This window comes from Hyperolius riggenbachi, chromosome 4, assembly GCF_040937935.1.
Source record: "Hyperolius riggenbachi isolate aHypRig1 chromosome 4, aHypRig1.pri, whole genome shotgun sequence".
In the NCBI taxonomy this organism is placed as follows: Eukaryota; Metazoa; Chordata; class Amphibia; order Anura; family Hyperoliidae; genus Hyperolius; species Hyperolius riggenbachi.
The window spans coordinates 240,462,540-240,488,131 of record NC_090649.1 but is presented as its reverse complement, the minus strand read 5'-3'; the positions used below and the strand labels follow the sequence as shown (position 1 = coordinate 240,488,131).

At 42.7% G+C, this 25,592-nt stretch overlaps 1 protein-coding gene across 3 annotated transcripts in view; it reads left to right on the top strand.

The window, feature by feature from the left end:
- FILIP1 (filamin A interacting protein 1) overlaps positions 1 to 25,592 on the top strand; it is a 236,118-nt gene that overhangs the window by 93,806 nt on the left and 116,720 nt on the right. For all 3 annotated transcript variants that reach the window (XM_068281503.1, XM_068281507.1, XM_068281506.1), the window contains exon 2: positions 22,335 to 22,610. In XM_068281503.1, the coding sequence (XP_068137604.1) occupies positions 22,341 to 22,610 (270 nt within the window). In that variant the 5' untranslated portion in view covers positions 22,335 to 22,340. The remainder of the gene's footprint in view (positions 1 to 22,334; positions 22,611 to 25,592) is intronic.

The window sequence follows — 25,592 nt, the reverse complement described above, 5'->3', positions numbered from 1 at the left end:
AGGACATGAAGGAGGATATAGCAGACAAGCAGTCAGGAACACGTTTGAGGAGGGAGTTAAGGTCTGGGTCCGAGAGGTACAGTTGCGTATCGTCTGTATACAGGTGGTATTGAAACCCGAATGAGTTGATTAAGTCACCAAGACCGTGCACGTAGATGGAAAAGAGGAGGGGACCAAGGACAGAGCCTTGAGGAACCCCGACAGACAAAGCATGAGGAGAAGATATCTAATCTGAGTAGGAGACTGTGAAGGACCTTCCAGAGAGGTAGGAAGATAACCATGTGAGAGCAAGGCCTTTTATTCCTACATTTGAAAGTATTTGTAAGAGTAAGGTGTGGTCGACTGTATTGAATGCTGATGACAGATCAAAAAGGATGAGTATGGAAAATTGACATTTGGATTTAGCTGTAAGAAGGTCATTGGCCACTTTGGTAAGGAGATAACCCAGCTTCCAAAAAATGCTGTGTGGCTGGTGGGGCCTTCGCCTTAACGTGGGCAGAGGGGGTGAGTAATGGAAATTTTGGCTATCGTTATAACATATAAATGTCCCTGACATTAACTCACATTTACACTGGAGGTCTAATGTTTTTCAGGCGGAGGAGACTTTAGAACTCTCAAGAATTGATTGACAATGTCCTTTTTGTTTCCCTTTCACTGTGGAAGACTAGTCTTTCATTTACCTTTGAAAACTTACTGCTTATAAACTGCTCTTCCTGGCATTTATTAGCAAACAAATTTTATGAATGTTACATTAATCTAAAAAAATGTCCAGTTTGCAGACCTTCATTCTTCCAAGCAATTCCCTGCGGAGACCTACCCTAAAATGTTTCTGTCTGAATCTTGCTCATAATTGCCATGGATGTGTTTTGTTGTATAGCTTTACCATACAGTAGCTGTTAAATAGTGGTGAATACAGTTAAACAAAGCTTTGTTTAAGGTCACAAATTAAACAAGGATCTATTGTTGGGAACAGCTGCACAAACCCACTGAGTTGTAATTAGATGGAAATTCTCCTAGCATGTAAATCACAGGCCGGAAGTAGAAACAGAGGATACAAAATGAAAGTCACTAGTTGTTAGGTGGTAGCTGATTAATTAAAGTCTAGCTAAACCCATAACTGAACGAAGCAAACTAATAGACTAATAGCAGTCACCAGTCAGTATGACAAATTATTATAAACAGTATATATAGTAAAATGCTGGGTGGCAGGGCCATATTTCTGTAAAGTCCAAAAAGGCCCAGGCATTGGGCGTCTCTTGATCGACGGGGCAGTATCTGCTAACCTGTTGCTGAACCTGTTACCCCGTCCTGACTTGCTTATTGCCTGCTCCCTTGGTACTGTTCCTGAATGTATACATTTTGTGTATATAGTTAGTTAGATTACTGGGGCCCGTGAGCACACTGTATTCATAGCTTGGTGGATTGTTAAATGTATCCTATATATTGAGTGACTGCATGTTGTTTGCATTTAATTTGCATGTAATGTTTTTATGCACCAAGAGAGCCTTGCAATAGACACTATTGCTTTATATGCTGGTTTCAGTCTCAGTCAGTGGTGTAGCAATAGGGAGTGCAGAGGTTGGGGCCCTTGGGCCAGAGAGGCCCACCTTCGAACCCCAGTATTAACTCTTTATTGGTCCTGTGCTGGTAATAATCACTTCTATAGATGCTTTGAATAGAAGTGATCATTAACAAGCTGTTCCCTGCCCCCTTCTTGCACCTCTGAAACTGTAGTTGCCATTGGCAGGTTTTGGTGCACCATATCAATTGTTATGTATAGAGTGCTTGGGGGGCCCCAACGTACTGGGGCCCAAAGCTCCTTATCTACGCCACTAGTCTCAGTATTTCTACAAACTAGGAACATCCTCTGGTTTCCTGTCCTGATATCATATCAGTCATGGACCAAATGTACTAGTAGGTAAGCAGTAGAACTTACTCTCTTGCCACACAGGACTCAGGTGCAGGGTAGACCAGTCAGGTGTGTCCATGTGACACATAAAGTTGTAAGAACAATAGGTGTCTAACTACATTTCCATAACCTCAGCAATACAGTAGAAATCATTGAGGTATAGTCCAGTGTAGGTTGTGGAAAAGATCCACAAATAATAAATGTTACTTCAAGTAATGCCTTTAATGAATAACTGCAAATAATTTGCTAGCAAGCTTCTGAAGACTGAATTAAAACTGTATGGTCCTGATCCAAATATGTCTCATTCCTGAAAAATAAAAACGTATTACCTAAGGCAACTGTTTATATTTTGACAACTATGGGACAATTATGCGGTTGATCCACAAAATGTTTTTCATGAATTATCTTGCCTTACCTGTTTCTTAAAGAGGAGCTCCAGTGAAAATAATGTAATAAAAAAGTGCTTCATTTTTACTATAATTATGTATAAATGATTTAGTCAGTGTTTGCCCATTGTAAAATCTTTTAATCCCTGATTTACATTCTGACATTTATTACATGGTGACATTGTTACTGTTGACAGGTGATGTAGCTGCTGTTTGCTGTTTTGGCAGTTGGAAACAGCTGTAAACAGCTATTTCCCACAATGCAACAAGGATCACAGACAGGAAACTGCCAGAAATACCACGGTCCTCAAAGTTTCTAGTAGAAGGGGTTTCACCACAATATCAGTCATACAGCGCCCCCTGATGGTCTGTTTGTAAAAAGGAATAGATTTCTCATGTAAGGGGGTATCAACTTCAATTCTTGGTCGGAGTTTCTCTTTAAGCTATGCACTCCTGGCCATTTTCTATTTACCTCAAGACACTTTTTATCGACCTGAAGTGGGGTGACACCTGCAAAAAGGGTCATCAAGTGATCAATAAATGTTTTTATTTTTCCACCTATAGGTGTTTGTTTGTCATTGAGTTAACTTATACCTACCTTTTAAAGAGGATCTCTACTGTCCGATTTGTACAATGAATAACATACCAATTGAGTCACTGTGATCTCCTGGGTCCCTCTTTGCCATTTCTGTCACTCCCCGCCACGATCCTGGCTTTTAATCACCTGTTCTAGGCAAACAAAAAACATGGCCGCTATCCAGGAAGTGATGTATGTGTAAATATATATATATATATATATATATATATATATATATATATATATATATATATATATATATATATATATATATATATATATATACACACACACACACACACACACATACAAATATGTGTATGTATGTGTGTGTGTGTATATATATATATATATATATATATATATATCTCATGTTACAGTATACTACAAATTTTTGTACTCCAGTCTGGGACTAGTCACAGTTTCTCAGCATGTGACAGGCAGCTCCCTCCGCCCTCAGCCTCACAAACAGCATCACAGACAAGCTGAAACTGAGAGCAGGGACGCTGTCTGTGAGGAATAAACAAAGCACACAGAGCCTTAAGGGGGCGTGCATAACTTGTCCCCATTACAACAGAGGCAGCCCATTCCTCCCTTGGTTGACAAAGCATGACAAAGTAAAGAAGATTAGATAAATTACAGAGACAGTGCAACTAAAAAAAGGCTGCAATAATCCAGACCACATTAGAAAAGGTATAGGAACGTATAGGAAAGAAGAAATAAGGCCGACAATTTTGTTACAGAGTCTCTTTAAACTGTTTTAAGCATTTTATCTCCATTGGTTTGTCTCCTCCAAGTATATTCGTTGCTCACCCATTAAAGTTTTTTGTCAGTTCTTTCTTCTTGGAACCTCATTATTGGATTGTGACCTATTACTTGATTGGGATTGCTATACTCCAGTATGGAGAAGCACAAACAACTAAAGCGCTTCATTGTAGTTGCCATCCACAACCCAGGTTTGGGAATACACAATTTCATTGATTTTATTTATCCATTTGCCAGACTTACTACATTATAAGGGGCTCCAGCCTCTTTTTCTTACCTTTTTTTGTTCAAGTCCCAGGTTCCTCCAATCTCCTCTAGTAAAGAAGAGACTGGTAGAATACTTGACTACAGGTTTACATGTAAGAAAGCTTAATTATGCTTCCTATCAATCACTGTAGTTTACAGAGCTGAAATTAAAGGATTGCCTTTTCCTCAGAAATAGTGCAGTTTTTCCAGGGGCATAGCAATAGGGGTTGCAGAGGTAGCCACAGCATAGGGGCCCTTGGGCCAGAGAGGCCCCAAAGGGCCCTCCCTCAACTACAGTATTAGCTCTCTATTGGTCCTGTGCTCATAATAATAACTTCTATAGATACTTTGAATAGTGGTAATCATTAACAAACTGTTCCCCATCCCCTTCTTGCACCTCTGACACTGTAGTTGCAATTGGCAGGTTTTGGTGTGCTGTATCAGTTATGTATAGGGTGCTTGGGGGCCCCATTGTAAAAGTTGCATCGGGGCCCACAACTCCTTAGCTACGTCACTGAGTTTTTCTTTAACCATTTATGGATAGCTGTACAGCTACAGCAAGCACGGCTTCACCAAGGATTTTTCGATTTCAATTTTTTAAAAAAATTTCTTGTTCAAGTTTGGGTTTAGTTGCGCTGAATGACAATTTCAGTTGCCTCCCAGTTGGTCAAATGCCACGAAAGATGATGACAGCCCTGAGGGTTTCTGTTTGAAACTGTAGTAAAACACAATCCTGACAAAGATCAGGAATTTCAAAATTTTGGTAAGGATGTCAGATGAAGCTCAAACTTCATCTGTTGAACTAACAAACAATATTTCCACTTGATGATATTTTGTGCAGCCAGGGGCGGTTGGCCCATCATGCCAAGTGACACAGTTGCATCAGGTGGCATGGGCCATGGAGCGGCATTTCCGCCCACCCAGCCTCCCCCCGCAGACGCCTGCTCCTGTTTCCTTATGAGCTGGCGGCCGCTTCCTTCATCAGCGCTGCGTAATATGTTGGCGCTTTATAAATACAATAAATAATAATAATAATAATAATAATAATAATAATAATAATAATAAGTCCCTGCTGGCCCCATCTCCTCCATGCATGTGATGTCATACAAGTCTCTCACAGCAGCTGCTGTGTACAGCCAGGAAGCAGGGCAGTGGTTCCCATGGTAACAGCAATATACATTGCCAATGATAGGAGGTAGTCACCGCTCAACCGCACTGTGGAAGGCAGTGCTGGACCATAGGCAGCCAGGCCTATATACTGAAACAATGAACAAGACAGTTGTACGCAGGGACAGTTGCCTATTATTATATAGAATTCCCTGGAAAGCATTTATACAAAGATGCTGGCCAACGTCCCTGCCCACTGCACACTTTTTTTGGCAGTTGGATGGTGCAACTGCCATTCATTAAGTGCTAAGACTCACCCATGAGAAGATGGGCTAGTCCAAAACTCAGACTTTTACTATGTACTGCAAGTGACAGCAACATAAAAAGCGTAGGTTATCTCTCATTTAAATCTGGAAGAAACATCTTATTTGTTTTTACATGTATTTAAAATGTTGCGATTTTTGTGATAGTGATCCTTTAACCACTTCAGCCCACAGGGTTGAGAATTTTTTACATCTGAGCAACTTTCACCTCTCATTCATTTGCCAATAACTTCATCACTACTCATCACAATGAATTGATCTATATCTTGTTTTTTCCGCCACCAATTAGGATTTCTGTGGGTGGTACATTTTGCTAAGAGCCACTTTACTGTAAATGCATTTTAACAGGAAGAATAAGAAAAAAACGGAAAAAATTCATTATTTCTCAGTTTTCAGCCATTATAGTCTTAAAATAATACATGCCTCCATAATTTAAAACTCACGTATTGTATTTGCCCATATGTCCCAGGTATTACACCGTTAAAATTATGTCCCTATCACAATGTATGGCGCCAATATTTTATTTGGAAATAAAGGTGCATTTTTTCAATTTGCGTCCATCACTATTTAGAAGCCCATAATTTAATAAATCTTATTGATATACTCCTTTGACATGAATATTTAAAAAGTTTAGACCCTTAGGTAACTATTTATGTTTTTTGGTTTTTTTTATTATTGTAATTTTTTCTTTTATATTTTATTAAAACTTGTATGTGGGTATTTTTTGGTGTGGGAGGTAAACAGGGGATTTTACATGTTTAAAAATGTATTAATTCAACACAGTGTTCTTTTGGTGTAGTTTGCTATTTGGCCACAAGATGGCCACAGTCAAAAAGTCCTGGGAGCGATCGAGCTCGCTCCCAGGAAGAAGATAGAAGCAGGGGAACTTTTTGATCTCAGAAAAGCCGCAGCGTCTGAAGAGACGCTGTCGGCTTTTCTCCGGGGGGGGGGGGGGGGGGTCCGATCAGTGAAAAGGATTTATAATCCCTTTCATTGATCGCTGAGCTAACAGCCTCCAGCAGGAGCGCGCACTAGGGGGGGGGGCCCGCGGGAGCGTGCACGACCCGCGGGAGTGCGCGCAGCCTAACTGGACGAAAATTTTCGTCCAGTTAGGCTGAAGTGGTTAAACAGTATTTATTTTTATGTTTAAGTTGTCACCAAATGGTGTGCATATAGCACTAAGTACTTGTTAGCTAGACTATAAACTAAGAAAAAAGTGCCTGTAAAAGGTTTTTGTAAGTACCGTATTTAACTTTTTATTTCATTCAAGGAGATCATTATTGTGTCTTGCAACTTACTGTACTGTATATACTCGAGTATAAGTCTAGAAATGTAGGTCTGATTCTCTTCATAAAAGTATAGAGGTCGACTTATACTCGAGTCACGGGCAACCCTAAGCACACTGAGTTGTGTGTACTAACAGTGAGATTGCCATTTGCAGCAATTTACACTGTGGTAAGTGATAATTTGAGGAAAGGAAATGCCAAGAAAACACAGGAAGGGGGCAGTGGGGGAAATACTGGGCTGCATAAAAGGGGGTGAATAATTGCAGCACTTGGGGGGCCTGGGGGAGTTATTGGCTGCACTTAAGGGACAGGATGGGTTAATGGCTGCAATACTGTATGCAATGCAGTCATTAACCCCTACTGAGCCCCAAGTGCAGCCATTAACTTTGCTGGGTAGACTTTTACTTGAGTCAATAATAAATTCCAGCTTATGAGGGTTTAATATTGGAGTTGACTTAAACACAAGGTCGACTTGTATTTGAGTATATGCGGGTACAAAAAAAGAAAATAATATTTCTGGATAATTAGGGGATAGTTTTGGTGCCTGTTCATACTGCAGATGTTTAAGAAACAACATAGTGAATAAACGATGTGAATTCCCCTGTGAACTATGTCATTACTTAAACTCCCTCTGCCTTGTGAGTCTCTCCACATGGGCTCTGCTAAGCCATGATCATTTATTCTTACAGGCATCACTAACAGATGCTGCGTACCAATGCTGCTCCATTGTAAAGTGTAATTATGCCCTACTAAGTAGTAAATATCATGTCGATTGTTCAGTAGTGAATGGAAAAAGCTCATCCTTGGAATAAAGAAAATGAGAATAGTCTCTGTAAGCAATTACAAGTCATAAAGTGGTGTGTAATGCTCTGGGGAAAGTTTTTATTTCTTGTCAGAAGCGTGTAATATTTGTGATGCTATCCAAACCCTTCCAGCTCACCCAGTTGTGCCGGGAAATGCGTTCCACTTTCCTGCTAAATGGGTAGACTGACCTTTTAACAGGGTAGACTCCCATTACACAGCCACCTCTGCTGACAAACGCTACAGTCTGTCGCCATTGTCAGCTGTATATGGTTTTCCATGTTGATGTCATGCTCAGTCTTGTCTCCTATTTCTCTTATTGCAGTAATGTTGCATAACTAATCTCAGCAAACTCATGACTCAGTAGCACCAAGGATGAGTGACTTTTGGGTGGATGCTGTGGGTTCAATCATTGTCTCAAGAATACAGAAATCTCTTTCCCAACCACAGTCACACAATTGTAAGTGAGAACTGCATGTTGTCAGCCTATCCTTTGTGAATTCACCATTGTATAATAAGGAATAAAGGTATAGGCCAGGTAATACTACTAATGTAAGTGAGTGAATCTATGCCTAGCTGTGTGGGTTGTAGGGGAAAGGACTGAACTTCTACAGGGATTTGCTTAGAAATCAGCTTTATTATTCTGAAGCAGTAGTTGATGTGCCAACAGTGTCCAGTAAAATTGTGATTTTGGTTTTGTTTATCAATAAAAGATAAAACTCACAAAACAGACGTCCGTGAACCACCAGAAACAATCCCAAGATCATTGACACACTTCCCTCGCCAGTATGCACAGGTGGCGGCAACATCATTAGGTGCATCATTGTGCAATGTTTGTTTGTTGTATGTTTTAAAGTGAGCAGAAACAGCTTGGCCCATATGCAATTACATTTTTCACCTGACTTTTCTCCTGAGTGATATTTTGAAACTTGTCAATAAATGAATTTTAAACCATCTGCAAGCAAAAAATGTTCAAAATAATTGTGATAGTACTTTTTGCCTACTTTTTGATACTTTTTTGATTGCAAAGTGCTAAAATGTTATTTTAAATCCAAGATGTACATTTCTCTCGTAGGAGAAAACTCAGGTAAAAAAAATATGAATTGCATATGGCCCCTTGTCTCCCAGAGTGGACTAGGAGGAAAGGGGAGCATAGATAAATAGCCTAAGCTAAACTTCACTGGGAGGGTGGAGTTACATATCAATATACAGCTACGTGTACGTATAGGAAGTGTTTATGATACTGAAACCAGGAAAATTAATATCAATTTATTGGATTTAGCAACATTTTTACTTAAACTGCAGTATGGTAAAGCAACCACAAGATGTCACTGTCTGTAAAGTGAGTTGGTGCTCTCTATGGGTATTGTAATTTCCTGTAACTTCTCAACAGTCAAGCCAGCACCATCTGTAATAGCATGCTATTTTATTGAATAAAAGAGCTACTACATTACAGATGGTGCTGGCTTGACTGTGGAGAAGTTGTTGGAACGTCTGGAGTGCAGAGACGCTGCAAGCCTGAGCACATCCATCATCAATTTTTTTCCCCTCCTTGGGTGCTTGCTTTACACTGTTTTTTTATTGTAATTTCCTGTATTCACACTGTGTTCCTCCAAAAATCCAACAATCTGTCCAACTATCTTCCAAACTTGTCAGTTGGAAGATAAGTTTGGTGTGTGTACAGCTGGCAAACAACCAGATGACCCACTGATAACAGGTTGTTTGCCAAATCCAACCACTGGATCAATCTGCACAACTATCATGCAAGTTGAAATGTTTGTACAAGTCTTTTGAACAACTATGTTGTTTTTGAATGCAGACATGTTGTGCACTTTGTCATTTAGCTTGCACGCATAGTATTTAAAGGGAAGGTTCACACTAAAATAAAAATACAAATCCACTTACCTGGGGCTTCCTCCAACCCGTAGCAGCCAGGATGTGCCATCGGCGCCGCTCCGGAGGCTCCCGGTCTTCTTCGGTGGTGCACCCGACCTGGCGAGGCTGGCTTCCAGGTCGGGCTCTTCTGTGCTCCAACGTGCGTCTCACTGGTGAGGCCCCCGTGAGGCGCATTTTGGAGCACAGAAGAGCCTGACCTGGAAGCTGGCCTGGCCAGGTCGGGTGCGCCACCGAAGAAGACCGGGAGCCTCCGGAGCAGCGCCAAGGACACATCCTGGCTGCCACGGGCTGGAGGAAGCCCCAGGTAAGTGGATTTGTATTTTTATTTTTTTTAAGACAGCGCGGATCTTCCCTTTAAGTGAGTTGGTTGTTCAGTTAGCGTGTGTGTACAAACTTGTTAGGTAAACAACTTGTTGTGTGGTTGGTTATGTTGTGCAGTTGGTTGTGCTTGTGCATTAAGCTGGATGTGTGTATGAGCCTTAAGTAAACTGCTTTACCTGATGGTTGTGTATGATCCCTGCATGTTTTCTTCAGTAAAGAGTTCTAACTTGTTATACTGGCTGCCTAAGTATGTGTACAGATAACTCTGCTTCATGCCGCAGACATGCTATTTACATGGTAAACTGCAATATTTGCAATCTGCAGTATATTGAGCGTATTACTCACCCACTTAGGTAGAAAACTGCTTATCACTATAAAGTTGTGCAGTGGCTTATGTACAATCCGTGTCTAAACATAAGCCATGAGGTAATATGCATCCTTTGTACACTTGCTTCCACTCTGTCTTTTGTGTATGGAACAGTTTTTGTGCCTGCCATGTTTTTTTATCCAGACCAGGTCTTCTAAAGATAATTGAATGTTGGATATCTGGGTGGCAGGGCCCATAGCTGAGCAATTGCCCAGGGCCCCCGAGTTGACTGCTACCCCCCTCCCCCCAATGAATTGAGGTTCCAGCACCCCTGCAGAGTATTCAGCAGGGTAGCAAACTCAGTGCACTCCTCCATCAGTCTATGCACTCCTGTCTTCAAGGAAGAGAATACTGGCCGGAAAGGTCATTTTTCTCCACTGCCAAATACTCTGCAGAGACTCCGAAGGACCAACATTCACTTGGGAGAAGATGACCGGGTGAGCCTTAGGTGAGGGCTTTGCTAGCTAGCGGAAGGAGGGGGGGGGGGGAGGTAAGGGGGTCCTGTGTATTTTTGCCCATGGCCCCATTGGAGGTATAACCGGCCCTGCTGGTGGTATTATAGTTAGGGTATATGCTCTGTAATTGTGTCTGTGGACTAAGGCTAAGCTAAGGACTAGCTCTAGGCCTGAAACATGTCACGTGATATACAGTGCTAGATTTTGCTTACATAATGAAGAGCCAGAAGACTCTAGTATGTTGTGTATTGTCTACAAGACATAAAGGAGGGAATGGAATAGAGTTAGGGGACCTCCCCATGCAAGTGAACACAGTCATGACTGCTCAGAAAAATCAATAGCATTTTCAGTAACCCCCTAAAAAGAACTAGCTCCAGAAGATGGAAGAGAATTGCATAGATGTAGTGTTGTTACCAATATGATTACATACTTGGATTGGGTCATAATCATCTAATATATATCAATATCTTTACACTTTCATAGCTCTGCATTAGCACAACACTGGCTGATGTTGCCTGTTACTGATGTTTTCCTAGAGGATTAGGTTTACCTTCAGTGCACATACTATTAGCTAATGCAAGCATATATGATATAGAACACATGGATTTCTTCTCTTTGTGACTATCACAATGGTGACGATTATCAGATCATGCTATTAAACATTAATATGAAATGGTGGCCTTTGGACAGTTTTGATTACTGACTTATGTGTATTCTGATAATTGCTGTACAATAAAGCATATCTGCAAGGCACTATATTGTCAGTAGAATTCAGATTTTCAGGTGCTGTTCTGGCAGTTGGACTGAACAACCGCCATTATCTAAGTGCTTTTGAAAATAAAGAAAACCCTTAGAATCCCCCATGAAGAGATGGGTTAGTCTAAAACCTGTCTGTTCTGTCAGATTTCTACTACCTACTGTAAGTGAGAGCAACATGGGAGAAACGTAATTTATATTACATTTTACTCTGGGAGAAATGTACTAATATGTATGTGCTTTCCTGTATTTTAATTTTACAAATTTTTGACAATAGTGGTCCTTTAAAAGAGTACTTCATAAAGTGCTAATTGACTAGGCATTCAATAAGAATAACATAATACCTTTTAACCAGGTAATCCTATCTGGACTACTATAGTCGACCAGATAGGTGCTGCTGTAGTCTATCTGGACGTGTATTCACGTCCAGTGTTATTGCAGCAGTGCGTGTGCTACCACCACTCGTTTCCGGCAGCCCTTACAGAGGATCGATTGGTGAAGGGGATCATGTGTTCCCTGAGCCAACGAAAGCCCCTGTGAATGAATCAACATGCTTAGAATGTTGGCATGTTGATTCATAAAACGCAAGTTCACTCAAAGTAACAAAAGAAAAAAATCGAGCACTTCCTGGTAACTACTACCTGCATATAGTGTATAGCACCATCTAGTGGCCAAAAATTAAAGTGTAATAAATGTAAACAAATGTCAGGCTTGTCTGGTCAATGACTCTAGGTCAGGCTGTATGCTCATATGACTGACCTATAGCCCAGCCCGTAACACCTGCACAAACTGCTACCTAGCTTAAAACTACAATAACCCTGCAGGTAAATGTAGCATACAGACTGACAGATAGTATTCACCAAACAAAGCAGCATGAGTAATACAAGACACAGTGTTCATAAGTGATATAGTCACCTGAGGCCTGAAGGCAGAGGCAGTCCAGATGATAGCTAGGTGACTGCAGGCTGGGTAGGGTAGGTAGGCAGTTCAAACACTTTACAGGTAGCGTGGTCAGTTCAAGCCGATGTCGGTCCAGGCTGAGTTCATGGGAGTCCTTTAACAACCGGAGGTCGGTTCAGGCAGCAATCAGGCAAATCCAGGTACAAGCAGAGTTGGCAACAGGTAATCCAATCAGAAGACGTGGTCAGGAACAAGCAGTGGTCGGCAACAGGGATATCTAGAGTGAAGCCTGGTCAGGATACAGGCAAAGTCGGCAACAAGATCAGAGTGTGAGTTCAGTCTCAGCAACAGCCACAGCATAAGCTATTAAGGGCGATGACAGAGGGCGCTCACTTTAGCTTTATACAAGGACTAACCAATCAGAAAGCAATGAATCCAAAGTAACCAATCAGAAGGCAGCGTGTCAGCAGGAAGGCTGACATGCAATGTGCACACGTGGTCACTGTTTACAGCGGCGGAGCACGAACTGAGAGGCCTGATTTCACATTGCTTGACACTGATGTGTTGCTGAAATCAGCACAGAAGCACACAAGTGTGCTCAGGCCCTTATAGTGAATAGGGCTGCACCACCGTTTTGTGGTATACTGCTAACAGTGTGAACAGACCTTGGCTGAGCACTTATACTTGACGAGATTGCTGGATAAAAAACAGAAAGGGAACTGAAATATGTCTGTGCTGCTTATGGTAACAGTCCGATTCTTGCGTCCTTTGTTTAGTCTGCAATAGAATAATGTTGGCTAGAATCTGAATGGTTAAATAATAGGTGACAATTTATATATGAGGCCTAAACTTTTTATCTGATTCCTAATCTCTAACTCTGCTGTTCATTGTTCAGTGTTTTGTTTCTCATCATAAGCACTTGGAAATAACTGAACAGTTGGAAAAAGACACTGGATTTCAGTGGAATCCAATGGAGCCACTGGTTAAAAAGATATGGCAGACACTGAAAGACACATCATTACTTGTATAAAACGTCTGGGACTTAAAATACAAAAGCCTGGTGTGTGCATACATGAGTTAAATCTCTTAAAGAGGAACTCCAGTGAAAATAATGTAATAAAAAAAGTGCTTCATTTTTACAATAATTATGTATAAATGATTTAGTCAGTGTTTGCTCATTGTAAAATCTTTCCTCTCCCTGATTCACATTCTGACATTTATTAAATGGTGACATTGTTACTGTGGGCAGTACTGCGGTACTCAGAGCTACTTGTGGGAGGGGTTTCACTACAATATCAGTCATACAGCGCCCCCTGATGGTCTGTTTGTGAAATGCAATAGATTTGTCATGTAAAAGGGGGTATCAGCTACTGATTGGGATAAAGTTAAATTCTTGGTCGGAGTTTCTCTTTAAGTCGAAGACATTGCATAGAGTTCCATTGTAAGTCTCTATTATACGTTTCTATGCTGAAAGGCTACTACAATGTTCAAAATAAAGCTTCTTTTGGCATTTTCTTAATAGGGCTGAATCATGTTCCTGTGAAGCCTTGTCACTATGGTACCTTGAAAAACAATATACTGTATCTTATTGAACTCAGTTCTTCTGGTCATGTAATAAAAAATGAAGACAGGTTTTTACCTGCACAAGCCTCATGGTACACAAAAAGGGAACACTCTGATTACTAAGCTTTTAGATGACAACTTTATATCTATTCTTTAGCAAAATAGGGAAACTGTATGAACTGCAATGTATAGCCGTTTGTTAGAGAACACAAACCTGGCTTGGATTTTTACAGAATTATCTACCATTATGTTTGCAGCCCTCACCTCAATCATATTACAATGTAGTATAGACTGCTGAAAGCAGGGCCAGGGCTACCACAGGGGCAACCTGGGCAACTGGCCTAGGGCTCCCTGAGAGCTGCGGGTTCCCCCCCCAGGTCTCGCCCTGAATTTATTGGGCTACATGGGGCCCCTTCAAAGTTTTTGTGAACATAGCAACTCAGTTGGACCAGCGGGCACACTGCTTCATTAGTCCATGCACACTTGTCTTCATCCTCGCCTGGCCACATCTTCTCAGGGACCCGACATATGTCATTACAGAATAACATGTGCCTGATCATTGAGAAGAGGCACCACTGCAAGGATAAAGAGGAGAGGGCACGGAATAATGGAGCAGCGACCCTGCCGGAACAGGTGAGTTGCTATGCCACCAAAAACTGTGCAGGGGTCCCGGGCTGCACAATAAAGTTAGGGGAGGGGGAATTGGGGGGGGGGGGGGGGAGGGGATTGGCAGCCAGCTCAGGGGCCCAGCAAGTTTGCTACCTAGTGAGGGGAAATGGAGAAGTGTCAGGGGGATCACCAGGCTACATTTTCCCGGGGTCCCCATTGTAGCTAGAACTGGCCCTGCTAGCTTGGCAGTGGCAAAGCAATAGGAAATGCATTGTGTTATTCTATTAACTAGGGGACTTAAGCACATTTAAAAGCGGGCTCTAGGTCTGTCACCGCTGCATATCAGCCCGGATGCGCCCGGCGCACGTGCACACGCCCACTGCTTACGAACACGCCCACCGCGCACGCACGCACACACGCCCGCCCCTCCTGGCCCCATCCTCCCCTGCAAACCGTGCGTCATTCCCCCTCAGTGTCTCTGCGTCCCTGCACATGCGCAATACTAAAAAACACACACTCAGGGACATGGGACGCAGAGACACAGGGGATTTATTAGGTAGGATGATCTTATCTTTAGGTAAATAAAAACACTTCACATCTCAAACCATGACCCTCCTTGAAAAGCAGGAAGTGGAGTTCTGTATCATGTGATCATTACATATACAGTGCTTGGCGTGGGTGGATATGTTAATATAAGGAGCACTGGTGCGCAAGGCTTTTGTAGTTATTCCACTACTGATAGTATTTATGCAGCACCTACAGCAAGAACTCCTCTACCTATTCCAGAACAGCCTGATTTAAAAAAAACAAACAACTACAGAATCAAACGGCCCCACCCTTTATAAATCATAGCTTCCGCCCTCCCGGCTAAAAATATAACATGGGGTTTAGACACAGTCAGCTTTTCCTATGTTATTATATAATACGCTTTGGAAACAAAAGGTAGTTTCTTTCAGGGAACTCCACAGAAAGGCTATAATACTGGAAGAAAGCAAATAACAAATACAGGAACAGGAAAACTGAGCATACGCTCAGTAATCACAGGTACCACTTCTGTTTTAAGCTGCTAGCAACATTCTCCACTCTATCCAACAGTACTTAAAGTCATGGCTGGATTTAAGGCAAGGCCACAAAGGCCATGGCCTAGGGCAACAGAAAAGCGAGGGGTGGGCTGTGGGCAGCAGGGTGGCAGTAACAGTTTGCGTGCCGAACATTTGTCCTGATACACAAAGTTTGCACATAGCGGTGGGTGGCTACCAACAGCCGGATCTGGCACTGGGATGTTCACATACTTCTATCTCATTGACATTTTTTGGATCCACCTATTATCTGTTATGACCACGCCCACTCACATGGGGCTCCCTACATATATTCTGCAGAGGGGCCCGCTGTTGGTTTTGACTGCCACTAAGTGGGGAAAATGTGGTGCAGAGTTGTGAGCTCTGCTCTGCAGTGCCTTTGATATGTACAGACCCTGACTAGGCCTGAATGATTTTAGGAAAGAATTGAATAGTGCGATTTCTGTCTGAAATTGCAATTTCAATTTGATTCACAATTTCCTTCAAATCAAGCTTTGCTTTCCCTCTGGGTCTCTCTCTGTGCCCCCTCTTTGTCTCTCTTTGTGCCCCTTTGTTTCTGTGTCTGCCTCTGTGCCTCCTCTGGGTCTCTCTCTGTGCACCCTCTGGGTCTCTCTGTCTCGTCTCTGTGTCTCTCTCTGGGTCCCCTCTGGGTCTCTTTGTCTCCCCTATGTGTCTCTCTCTGTCTCCCCTATGTGTCTCTCACTGTGCCCCTTCTGGGTCTCTCTCTGTGCCCCCTCAGAGTCTCTTTTTGTGCCCCCTCTGTCTCTCTCTCTCTCTGTGCCCCATCTGTGCCCCCTCTGGGTCTCTCTCTGTGACCCTCTGAATCTGTCTCTGTCCACCAACTGCAGCAGTGCTGGACTTCCCTTCCAGCACGAATCCAGCGATGCCCGTCTATCCACTTTGCCACCTGCAGGCTCTAATGCACGGCATACTTCCTGTATGCTATGTGACATACAGGAACCAGGAAGCATGCCGTGCACAAGACCCGGCAGATGGCGAGAGAGGACAGACAGCATTGGACTTGTGCCGGAAGGTGCCAACACTGCCAATGCTGTGGGCCACACATGCCGGGACTTGGGGGAAGTTTGAAGCCACTTCTTCAAATTTCCCCCACATGGAAATGACGTCACGGCAGAAATCGCCTCTTTGACAATTCTGAAATCATGAACATGGGAATCGATATTTCGGTTTAAATTCCATAAATCGTTCAAGCCTAACCTTTACATGTTTTACATGCTTATACAGTATGTAAGCAAGCTGAAATAAGGCTTGCCATTTATAGTGATAGTCATGTCTAGGAGAACTCATTGAGAAGCATGTGATCAGTTTGGTCTGGTGATAGATTTGTAAAGTAAGTCTTTGATTTGTTAGTCATGATCATGTGCTAAAACAGAATGTGATCACAGCAACTCAGAGGTTTGAAAATATATCAGCTGATCAAACAAATCACCTGCTTCTCTACGAGTTCTTCTAGACACGACCATCACTAGCCATTAATCTTTGAAATGTACAGAGCTGAACTGGTTACCTTTTACTCAGCAGTTGTGGAGCTTCACTTTAAGTCTATAAATCAAAATGTATTTAGAACTAGTAGACCTAAGCCGTTAGTATAACGGGCTCTAGGTTTGTGTGGCAACCGACCCCCCACCCGCCCCTGTGACCACCGCCACCTCCGCCGCATAGTCAGCACGCATGCGCACGCCCGTGCGCACACGTCCCTCTGTCCCAACGGCTGTCCGTGCTGCACATGCGCAGTAGCACAAACACACGGACACAGGGACAGGGGACGCAGAGACACTTGCCGATTATTCTATAGGATAACCCTCCAATGCAACTCAAAAGCTCTACTCACATTTAATTACACATCTTTTTTTCTCACTTTTCTCTAGTGCAGTCATTGGACTACCAGGGTGTAAATCCAGAATCTTGGATACCCCCAAGGGCCAATGAAGGCTCATTCTGGCCAGACAATCATTCCGAGGGAACGGCACAGAAAGTTCTGATCCAGTGTAGCAGTACAAGGTGTTGTAAGAGCAATGGTACACCCTGTGTGGTCATGCATTCCAGTACTAACAATATACACCTAAAAACAAAAACAATCTAGGTGTAACACAGCAAGTCATTTGTTTCCAGCCGTTGTTTGTGTTAGGAACAGTCCTTAATTATTGTGTTTTGTCCTGATGCCATCCACATTATTACTTTCAGCAGACTAATGAGAATCCCATTTGTTTTCATTGGAAGTCATTCTCATAATACTAGCTGCTCCCTCACTACAAACATTTCCTTTAATTTTAGATGTACTTATAATATCATACACATCATATTCTCCCTGATGGCTTTCTAACAACTGCCGATCTACAGGTGTGGCCGGCCAGCATGAACAGAAAACATTACAACATCAAAACAAAACACTTTGTAATGGGAAAACAAGCTGTGTTGCTGGCTGTCCCTGCAAAGGCAAACTAGGCAAATATCTGAACATTTCTTTCAATAAAGGATGTTTACAATACTTTAAAATAGTGACCCTTATATAAAGCATAGTAAGCCGGTATAATAATATTTACTGACCTGACTGTTAGGCCGGCTTCACACTGCAGATTGGGGGTGCGGTGGCCGTACCTCCAAAAAGAGGCCTTCAGGGATTACCGCATTAGTAAGCGGGAATCCCCTTCTGGCATCCAGCCAAACAGGAAGTGACCTCACTTCCTGTTTGGCCACAAATGAAGTGTGCGGAAGCGTATTTCTAAAATACACTTCCGCGCATTCGCGTGGCGGGTGTTTTAAAACTACGTGCATTACCATAGACTTACAGAACTTCCGGTCCAAAGCAGATCGCCGCAGGAGCCATGCGATAACGTAGGTATTGAAGTGCGTTAGACAGGGCACTTCCGGCACAGCAATTAACCCGGTGGGTAGATTTACCGCACTGCCTCAGTGTGAAAGGGCCCTAAACTGTGCAACACTGCATACTAAAATCTAATACTATGGGCTGATATCCTAATAATAACAATGGTAGTAATATTATTGTTCATTACATTAAGGATTTTTCCCACGAAAGGCTGAACTGCGCACTTGTCTGGCCCTTTAGCCTCCCCTCTGATTGCCAAGCGGCGCCTTTAAAGGAAACCTAAAGTCATGGCCGGCCTTTGACCTGAGCGACTGGAGCGGTCGCTCAGGGCGTCGGCTTCCAGGGGGATGGCTCTGGCTGCATTTCTACCTGCTGGCTGTGGCTGCTGCGAGTGGTAGCTCTGCCCACTGGGGGTGATGGGGGCGAATACCCCAGGAACCTGTTGCTGCCTCTTGCTTAGTCTGTGTGAGCCGTGCATGCCAGTAGCGCTGCCCTTCGCTCACAGGCGTTGTCTGCGCTGCGCACTTATCAGAGAGAGACCTGCTTGTCACTCCTGACTCCTGTCCATCTTCTGTCCCCAGCTACAAGCAGAAAAGTAAGGTTCCCCAACTGACTCCCGGTTGGGGAAGTGTGTGTGTGTGTGGGGGTGGGGGTGGGTGCCTATATACGCTAAAGGGGATCTGCTTGTATACTATACACTAAAAGGGGATGTGTTTATATATACTAAAGGGGGGGATCTGCCTGTATACACTAAAGAGGGGATCTGCCAATATATACTAAAGGGGGGGATATGCCTATATATACTAAAGGGTGGCTCTGACTACATACACTAAAGGGGGGAATCTGCCTATATACCCTAAAGGGGGGGGGGGATCTGCTTATATACACTGAAAGGGGATCTGACTATAGATACTAAAGGGGAGGATCTGCCTATATACACTAAAGGGGATCTGCCTACATACACTAAAGGAGATCTTGCACATGGGCGTTGTGTGTGTGCGTGAAGAAAATGAATGGGGGGGCACCAAAATCTGGTTACGCTCAGGGTGCTGTTAAATCTAAGGCCGGCCCTGCCTAAAGTGAATGTAATGTAGGCAGTTTATCTTACCTGGGGATTTTTCCAGCCCCCTGTAGTCCTACTGCTCCCTTGTCTGGTCTGGTTCAGCCACTGTGCCCCTCTGAAATCTTGCTGAGTGGGCCAGTCGTGGGCTACTGCACATCATTGATCACCAATGCATGCGCAGTAACGATTTTTATGAACTACACAAGCGCAAAATGCTCCTGGTCACAGGAGCGCAATCAAGAGGTGCATGGCTCAAAGAAACTCACGTAGCTTTCAGAGGAGTTGGAGTAGAGGAGTCGGAGCAATTTTTGGGTACCTGGAGTCGGAGTTGGTGGCTTCATAAACTGAGGAGTCGGAGTCATATAATTTTTGTACCGATTCCATAGCCCTGGTAGAGCTGTGGAGTTGGAGTTGAAGAGTAGGAGCAATTTTGGGGTACCTGGGTTCGGAGTCAGGGGTTTCATAAGCTGAGGAGTCGGATGATTTTTGTACTGACTCCACAGCCCTGACGGTGAAGGATCAGAAGGACTATAGGGGGCTGGAAGAAGCCCCAGGTAAGTTTAACTGCGTACATTACATTCACATTAGGTTCTGTTTATTAAGGTTGCAATGTAATGCACCTGAATAGCAGCGTTTGTAACCCCATACGTGCCAGCACTTGACATGTGATGCGGTTGCATGTTTCTGCCTCTGCACTGCCCATGCTGAGCCCTAGAGAGGTTTAAAGTGGTTATGAACAGCTATAGAATTCAAAAGTCCAATAAATCTAACCTTACATATGATACATAACGATTCATAATAATAAAATGGCATAACATATAATTATAAAGCTATTATAAATCAAGTTATATCCAAGCATATGCAATTATTAAAAAAAAATCTGCTTTTACAATGCAGTCTTGTATTTTAGGCTAGCTGCTGCTTAATCCAAAGTAAATTAAAAATGAGTGGCATAACTTGCCTCAGGTCGTGCCAACAAAGTTGTACATTCTATCAAATGTCAAATGAGAGATTTTATATTAACTGAAAAGCCTGTCTAAAAAGCTGTGTCTTACCCGTAGAGTTTTTCTATCCAAAAATCAAGGTTGCATACTTGCATAGTAATCCTTACTCACTATTCATATCAATTATGAAAGTCAGCTAACATGCATACCATACTTCCACTGCTGTCTTCTGCAGCATACCAGAAAAAACAACATAGCTATTGTTCTGCTAATACAAGCTGGCACCATATACAACTTGCTGAGCTTTGTTATTTGATGTTCTAATGTTGACAACATAAGGATATGAGCGCATGGTTAAACAAAGACAAATCTCCGGTTCCTAAAATGGATATGCTATGCACACTCTAATTACTGTATTTATATGTACGCCATCGCGCCATGTAACTTTAAACAACAGCTTGGTTCTTAGCCAATTAATTCAGCAATGATGCAGCTGAACCAAGCAAGTCACCTCTCGGTCAGGAAACATGGGCAAATATATTTTTCCAACTAATACCAAATTATGGAGTGAACTGTGAAAGTATATATATATATATATATATATATATATATATATATATATATATATATATTCATCTAGAAGGTAACAAATGCTTGCTTTTACCTGCCATACAAGGTATTATTCCTCTGTAAATTAAGTAACATCTTTCAGGTTAATCTCTTCTCTCCCTGCACCACTTGTCACGTTACTGCAGAAAGCTAGTACCTGTTTGTTTAGCAGCACAGGTGAGGAGTGTAATGCAACTACAACAAAGGGATTGCAAACCCTGTAAAAAAAGATAGTAATTGCTTAAAAAAGGAGGTGATTATGTTGAGAAATAATTTGACAATACATTGTGTAAAATAAAACAAATTAAATGCGTCCTTAATATGTGACTCACTAAGGGCCTGTTTCCACTACACGCAGATTGGATGCAGAATGGATAAAGAAAAACTGACTCCAATGAATCTGCATCAGAAAAAAATAATTTTTAGTGGAATCAGGCCCATAGGCATTCATGGGAGTCCATTCTGCATCCAATCTGCCTGTAGTGGAAACAAGCCCTTACTTTTGTCTCATGCAGTTATGTTATTGAATCATTATTCCAATATATGATAATTGTTTCATATACATGACCAATCATAATCATTTTTCTTTCATTTCTTTAAAGCAGCTTTCCTTCCGTTAGTGGTCCCAAACGATCTTTTCCAATTGATATCTTGATCAAATCAGATGTTTGAACATCCGGAGAGCTGTATCATTATTGGCCAGTGGCCACCTTTAGTTTATTCCTAGAATGTACTCTTGTAGATAGTGTGGTTAGTGTGGTTTCTGGGATCTGTCGGAGCCACTGTCCTAGATTAGGGATCACAACCCCGAGTGTTCCTGACACTTTTATGACCACTTTGGCTTTTCCTTTCCACATCCTTTCTAGCTCCTCTTTCAGGCATTGAGACCTCTCCAGCTTCTCATACTCCTTGAAGTTGTTGTCATCTGACACTGCTGCTGCAACTATAACTAATGCTGTCTTCTGGTCTTTGTCTACAGTCAGGATGGCCGATTAAATTCGCCAGTACCTGTTTGTCCATTTCCATCGGGAGATCACAAGATCTTAGTCCTTTTATTCTCCTCAGTCGTCTGTGGAATCTTCCATCCGGACTTAGGAGGAGTTAGCCCATATGCTGTTCATAAGATGTGCATTTACATAAGTCCAGCTTCTTGGTCCATTGTATGCAGTTCCTTCCTGGACCTTACACCCTACCACTATGTGCTGGAATGTCTCGGTTGCTTTTGTGGATATAGAAGTAACATCTTGAAGTTGCTTTCTAAAAAAAAAGTCAAAACAGTATTTTGGTTTTTGCTTATAAATAGTTGTTTCAAAAACCATTTTGTTATCTGAGCACAATTTTCTGTATATTTCTCTCATTACCAGTATTCTGAAGATATCAATTTAGGTCCATTATTATTATTATTATTATTTTCTGCTCTAACAAGGTTGATATTATGTTGCAGCCTATCATGTGTGTATATTTAGAGAAACTTCTTGCGTGCACATAGCTGTGACTGATCCTTTTTGGTTTTGCTACTTCTAGGTGGGGATGAGATCTCGAAATCAAGGCGGAGAAAGCTCAGCTGTTGGGCAGGTGTCTAACTATAACAATGGAGATTCCATAGACGATGAGAATCTCAGCGGAGATGGCAAACACAAAAACAAAATCCACAGAAATAAAGAAGGAAATATGGAGGTCTCTGGCACAGTTAAAAGACATCTTAAATCTTCAGATTCTGACAGGAAAAACAGGAGGTTGAATGACCCAACCAAAGATGATCTTGTGAAGCTGCTGAGTGTTATGGAAGGAGAGTTACAGGTATGTTACAGACCTTAGATAACGTATCTGAACTGTAGTGGCATAAAAACTATACCCCTTGTGTGAGGAAACGCGGAAGAGCCGCCGTCTCTCACAATGAGGCGGCTGTTTCCGCGTTCAGCAGCGCGTCACAACGCGGAAAAACCGCCGCATGCCGCTTAGGCAGAGCGACGGAATCCGCATTGGTAACGGCGGAATCCGCATCAGAGGCGGCCCCCGCACTAGATACATTGCATGACAGTACTGGTGTGGCTGGGACTGATAGTCCACCAAGATTCAGACTTACACGCGCGCGAGCACAGAGGCAGAGTTTAAATAGCAGTTAGAAGGGTGTCGGCTGACCAGCTGGGTCAGCTGACAAATTCCACTGCTCTCATTGGACCAGCAATTAGGGAGGTCCTGGAAAGGTCCTAGAGTATATATACTGCTGGTTGTTCACTTGCTCTTTGTCTGGCGTGCAATCACATATGTGGGAGCACCCAGATCCGTAGTCAGATCCGCAAGTGTGCCGGGACCAGCTGGAGCTGTAATCCTACACTTAGCTAGATTCTGTTGATAGCTAAAGTACTAGTTTGATTGTATTGATTTGTTATGACTTTTGCCTGCCTTGACTACCCTTTTGAACTCTGATCTTGTACCTCGATATTTCTGATACTCTGTTGCCGAACCCCGGCTCGTTCCTTGACTCTGCTTCTGCCTCCTGATTTTGTACCCCGATATTTCTGATACCCGGTTGCTGAACCCTGCCTGTACTTTGACTCCGCCTTTGCCTCCTGATCTTGTACTTTATCTGTCCGTGTGTGTACGACCTGGCTTGTCCGACCTCGAGAACCGACCTTACTGTTAGAGGCGGTTCCTCGTTCTGTTAAGTGACCCTTCCGCCAGAGGGTTACTTTCAGTATATCCTTCCCGCTGGCAGCCTGACTACTCCCGCCTTGGAGAGCTCAGGTTTGCGGAAGGAATCTGTACAGTACGCCTTACTGTACTGAGGCCTAGTCCTCTATGTGTTACTGTTACACCAAAACACTACACTCTACTCAGGTGAACAGAGGTTAGCTAGTATATCGGATTATCAGTGATACTGCAGATCACGTATAATCTGGTATACATCTGTATTCCCAGTGGTTCTGCAGATCACTGGTAATCAGATCCTCTCTGTGCTTCACCGATCGTTACACCTTGGACAAGGAATGACACTTCCAGGCACACCATGAACAATTTACAAGCAAGCATTTTTCAAATCACACTGCTCCTTTTTGCCATCCCAAAACACAACATAAATGTCACTGTGTAGCCTTTTGTGGTAGGTAAATACAGTTTGTGTACAAATCAGGAATATTACTGTAGGAAAAAGGATGGAGAATTTGTGTCCAAAAGACTGAGCTTTGCACGTTATAATGATTATAGCAGCTTTTAAAGGATAATGGGGTGTATGCACTAAACTGCATGAAGCAGAATTACGTCTGTAAAGTAGTGTTTAATGCATTGCATGTAATGTATTGCGTCCTGCTCTACTCATCATGCAATACTGCTTCTACATAATTCTGCTTACCACAGTTTAGAGTTTACACCCTGATGTTATTAACCATAAACTATGAATTAAGTGCTATACCGGTATATATTCATTGTTGGAGCTGTCACAGCTTAAAAAAAAGGGGGGAGGTAGTATAAAATGTACACTGGGGCCCAAGACTCTGCAACTATGCCAATGCACCAGGTGTGAAAGAAATCTTCCGACAAAGGAACAGCCCTTTTAATGTTTAAGTGGCTTTTCACTAATGGCTCAGTTATACCTGTCAGGTATGGGGGGCTAATGTCAATGGAAAAATGAGGGAAGATGAGTGAAGGCTTTTTTCAAAGCCTTGGGTTTGGTGTAAAGACATCTGTCCAGTCACAGGGTAGAGCCTTTCCCACCATTTTATGTGTGTATTCTATCTGATTATTAAGGCTGTGTACACTTTAGATTTCCCAGCATGTGTACAGGTGCTGCCTGACATTGTTGTTGTCCCATTCAGCAATCTGGTTGCTCTCACACAACCACTATTGTAATTTTGGGAATTTAATTTAAAGTTCTCACAGTGCATCACTGCTCATTTGTTTTTCTGCTCCCCTCTCTATACAATAGAACAGTCTTGGAGCTGGGAGCAATGCACCCTATCTGTACAGTGTTCCCACAAAAACTGGCACCTGAAATTAGGATCTTTTTGGTCAATAACATTTTAAAGCCTGTAAGCAAGGGTAATTTACAAAGTCAAGGGAGTTGACTTGCAGTTTGTGTTTCCTCGATTTAGTGCTGCCACAAACAGTAGAGATCTGCGAGAAATGAGAAATATACAAGAAAATGTCGCCCAAGGTCTCCTGCAAGGAAATGATTACAGAATGTGTATACTTTTCCTATTTATAGACACAGCACTGCCTGGCAGACTGGACATATGCATCATTTATGAGCATTGGCCATGCATTATAATGCCCGGTAATCTGATTTTTTTAAACACAAGGTTTATCCCCCCCCCCCCCCCCTAAAAAAAAGAAAGAAAAAAATTGAAAAAATTGTGGTCCACCTGCCAGGCCGTAATAATTCCTTTTACATTGTGAAGTTTGGGATTGGTCATGCAATACCAGCTGAACACTGCTACTGCTTGGCCAGCATTGCTTGGGAGCTAAACCTATAGCATACTATGCGCTGCCTCACAGTCCACTAATGATACGGAAGAGTTCCAAGTTCCACAGTACCCAGGTCCTCTTCAATCTCCACGTCCTCATACAAGAAAGGAAACAGGAAAACAGAAGATCCTCATCGCATAGGCTGCCAAACAATCGATCAAACCTCCACCGACTATGGCCCGTGCATAATCCTAGCAGGTATCACCAGTCACTGTGCACACCTCCACCAGGGGTAACCGCACTCACCCTGCAATGTGGCTGCCCAGACCCACAGACAGCTACTATCGCATATGACTCCACACACGATCAGGTCTTCCT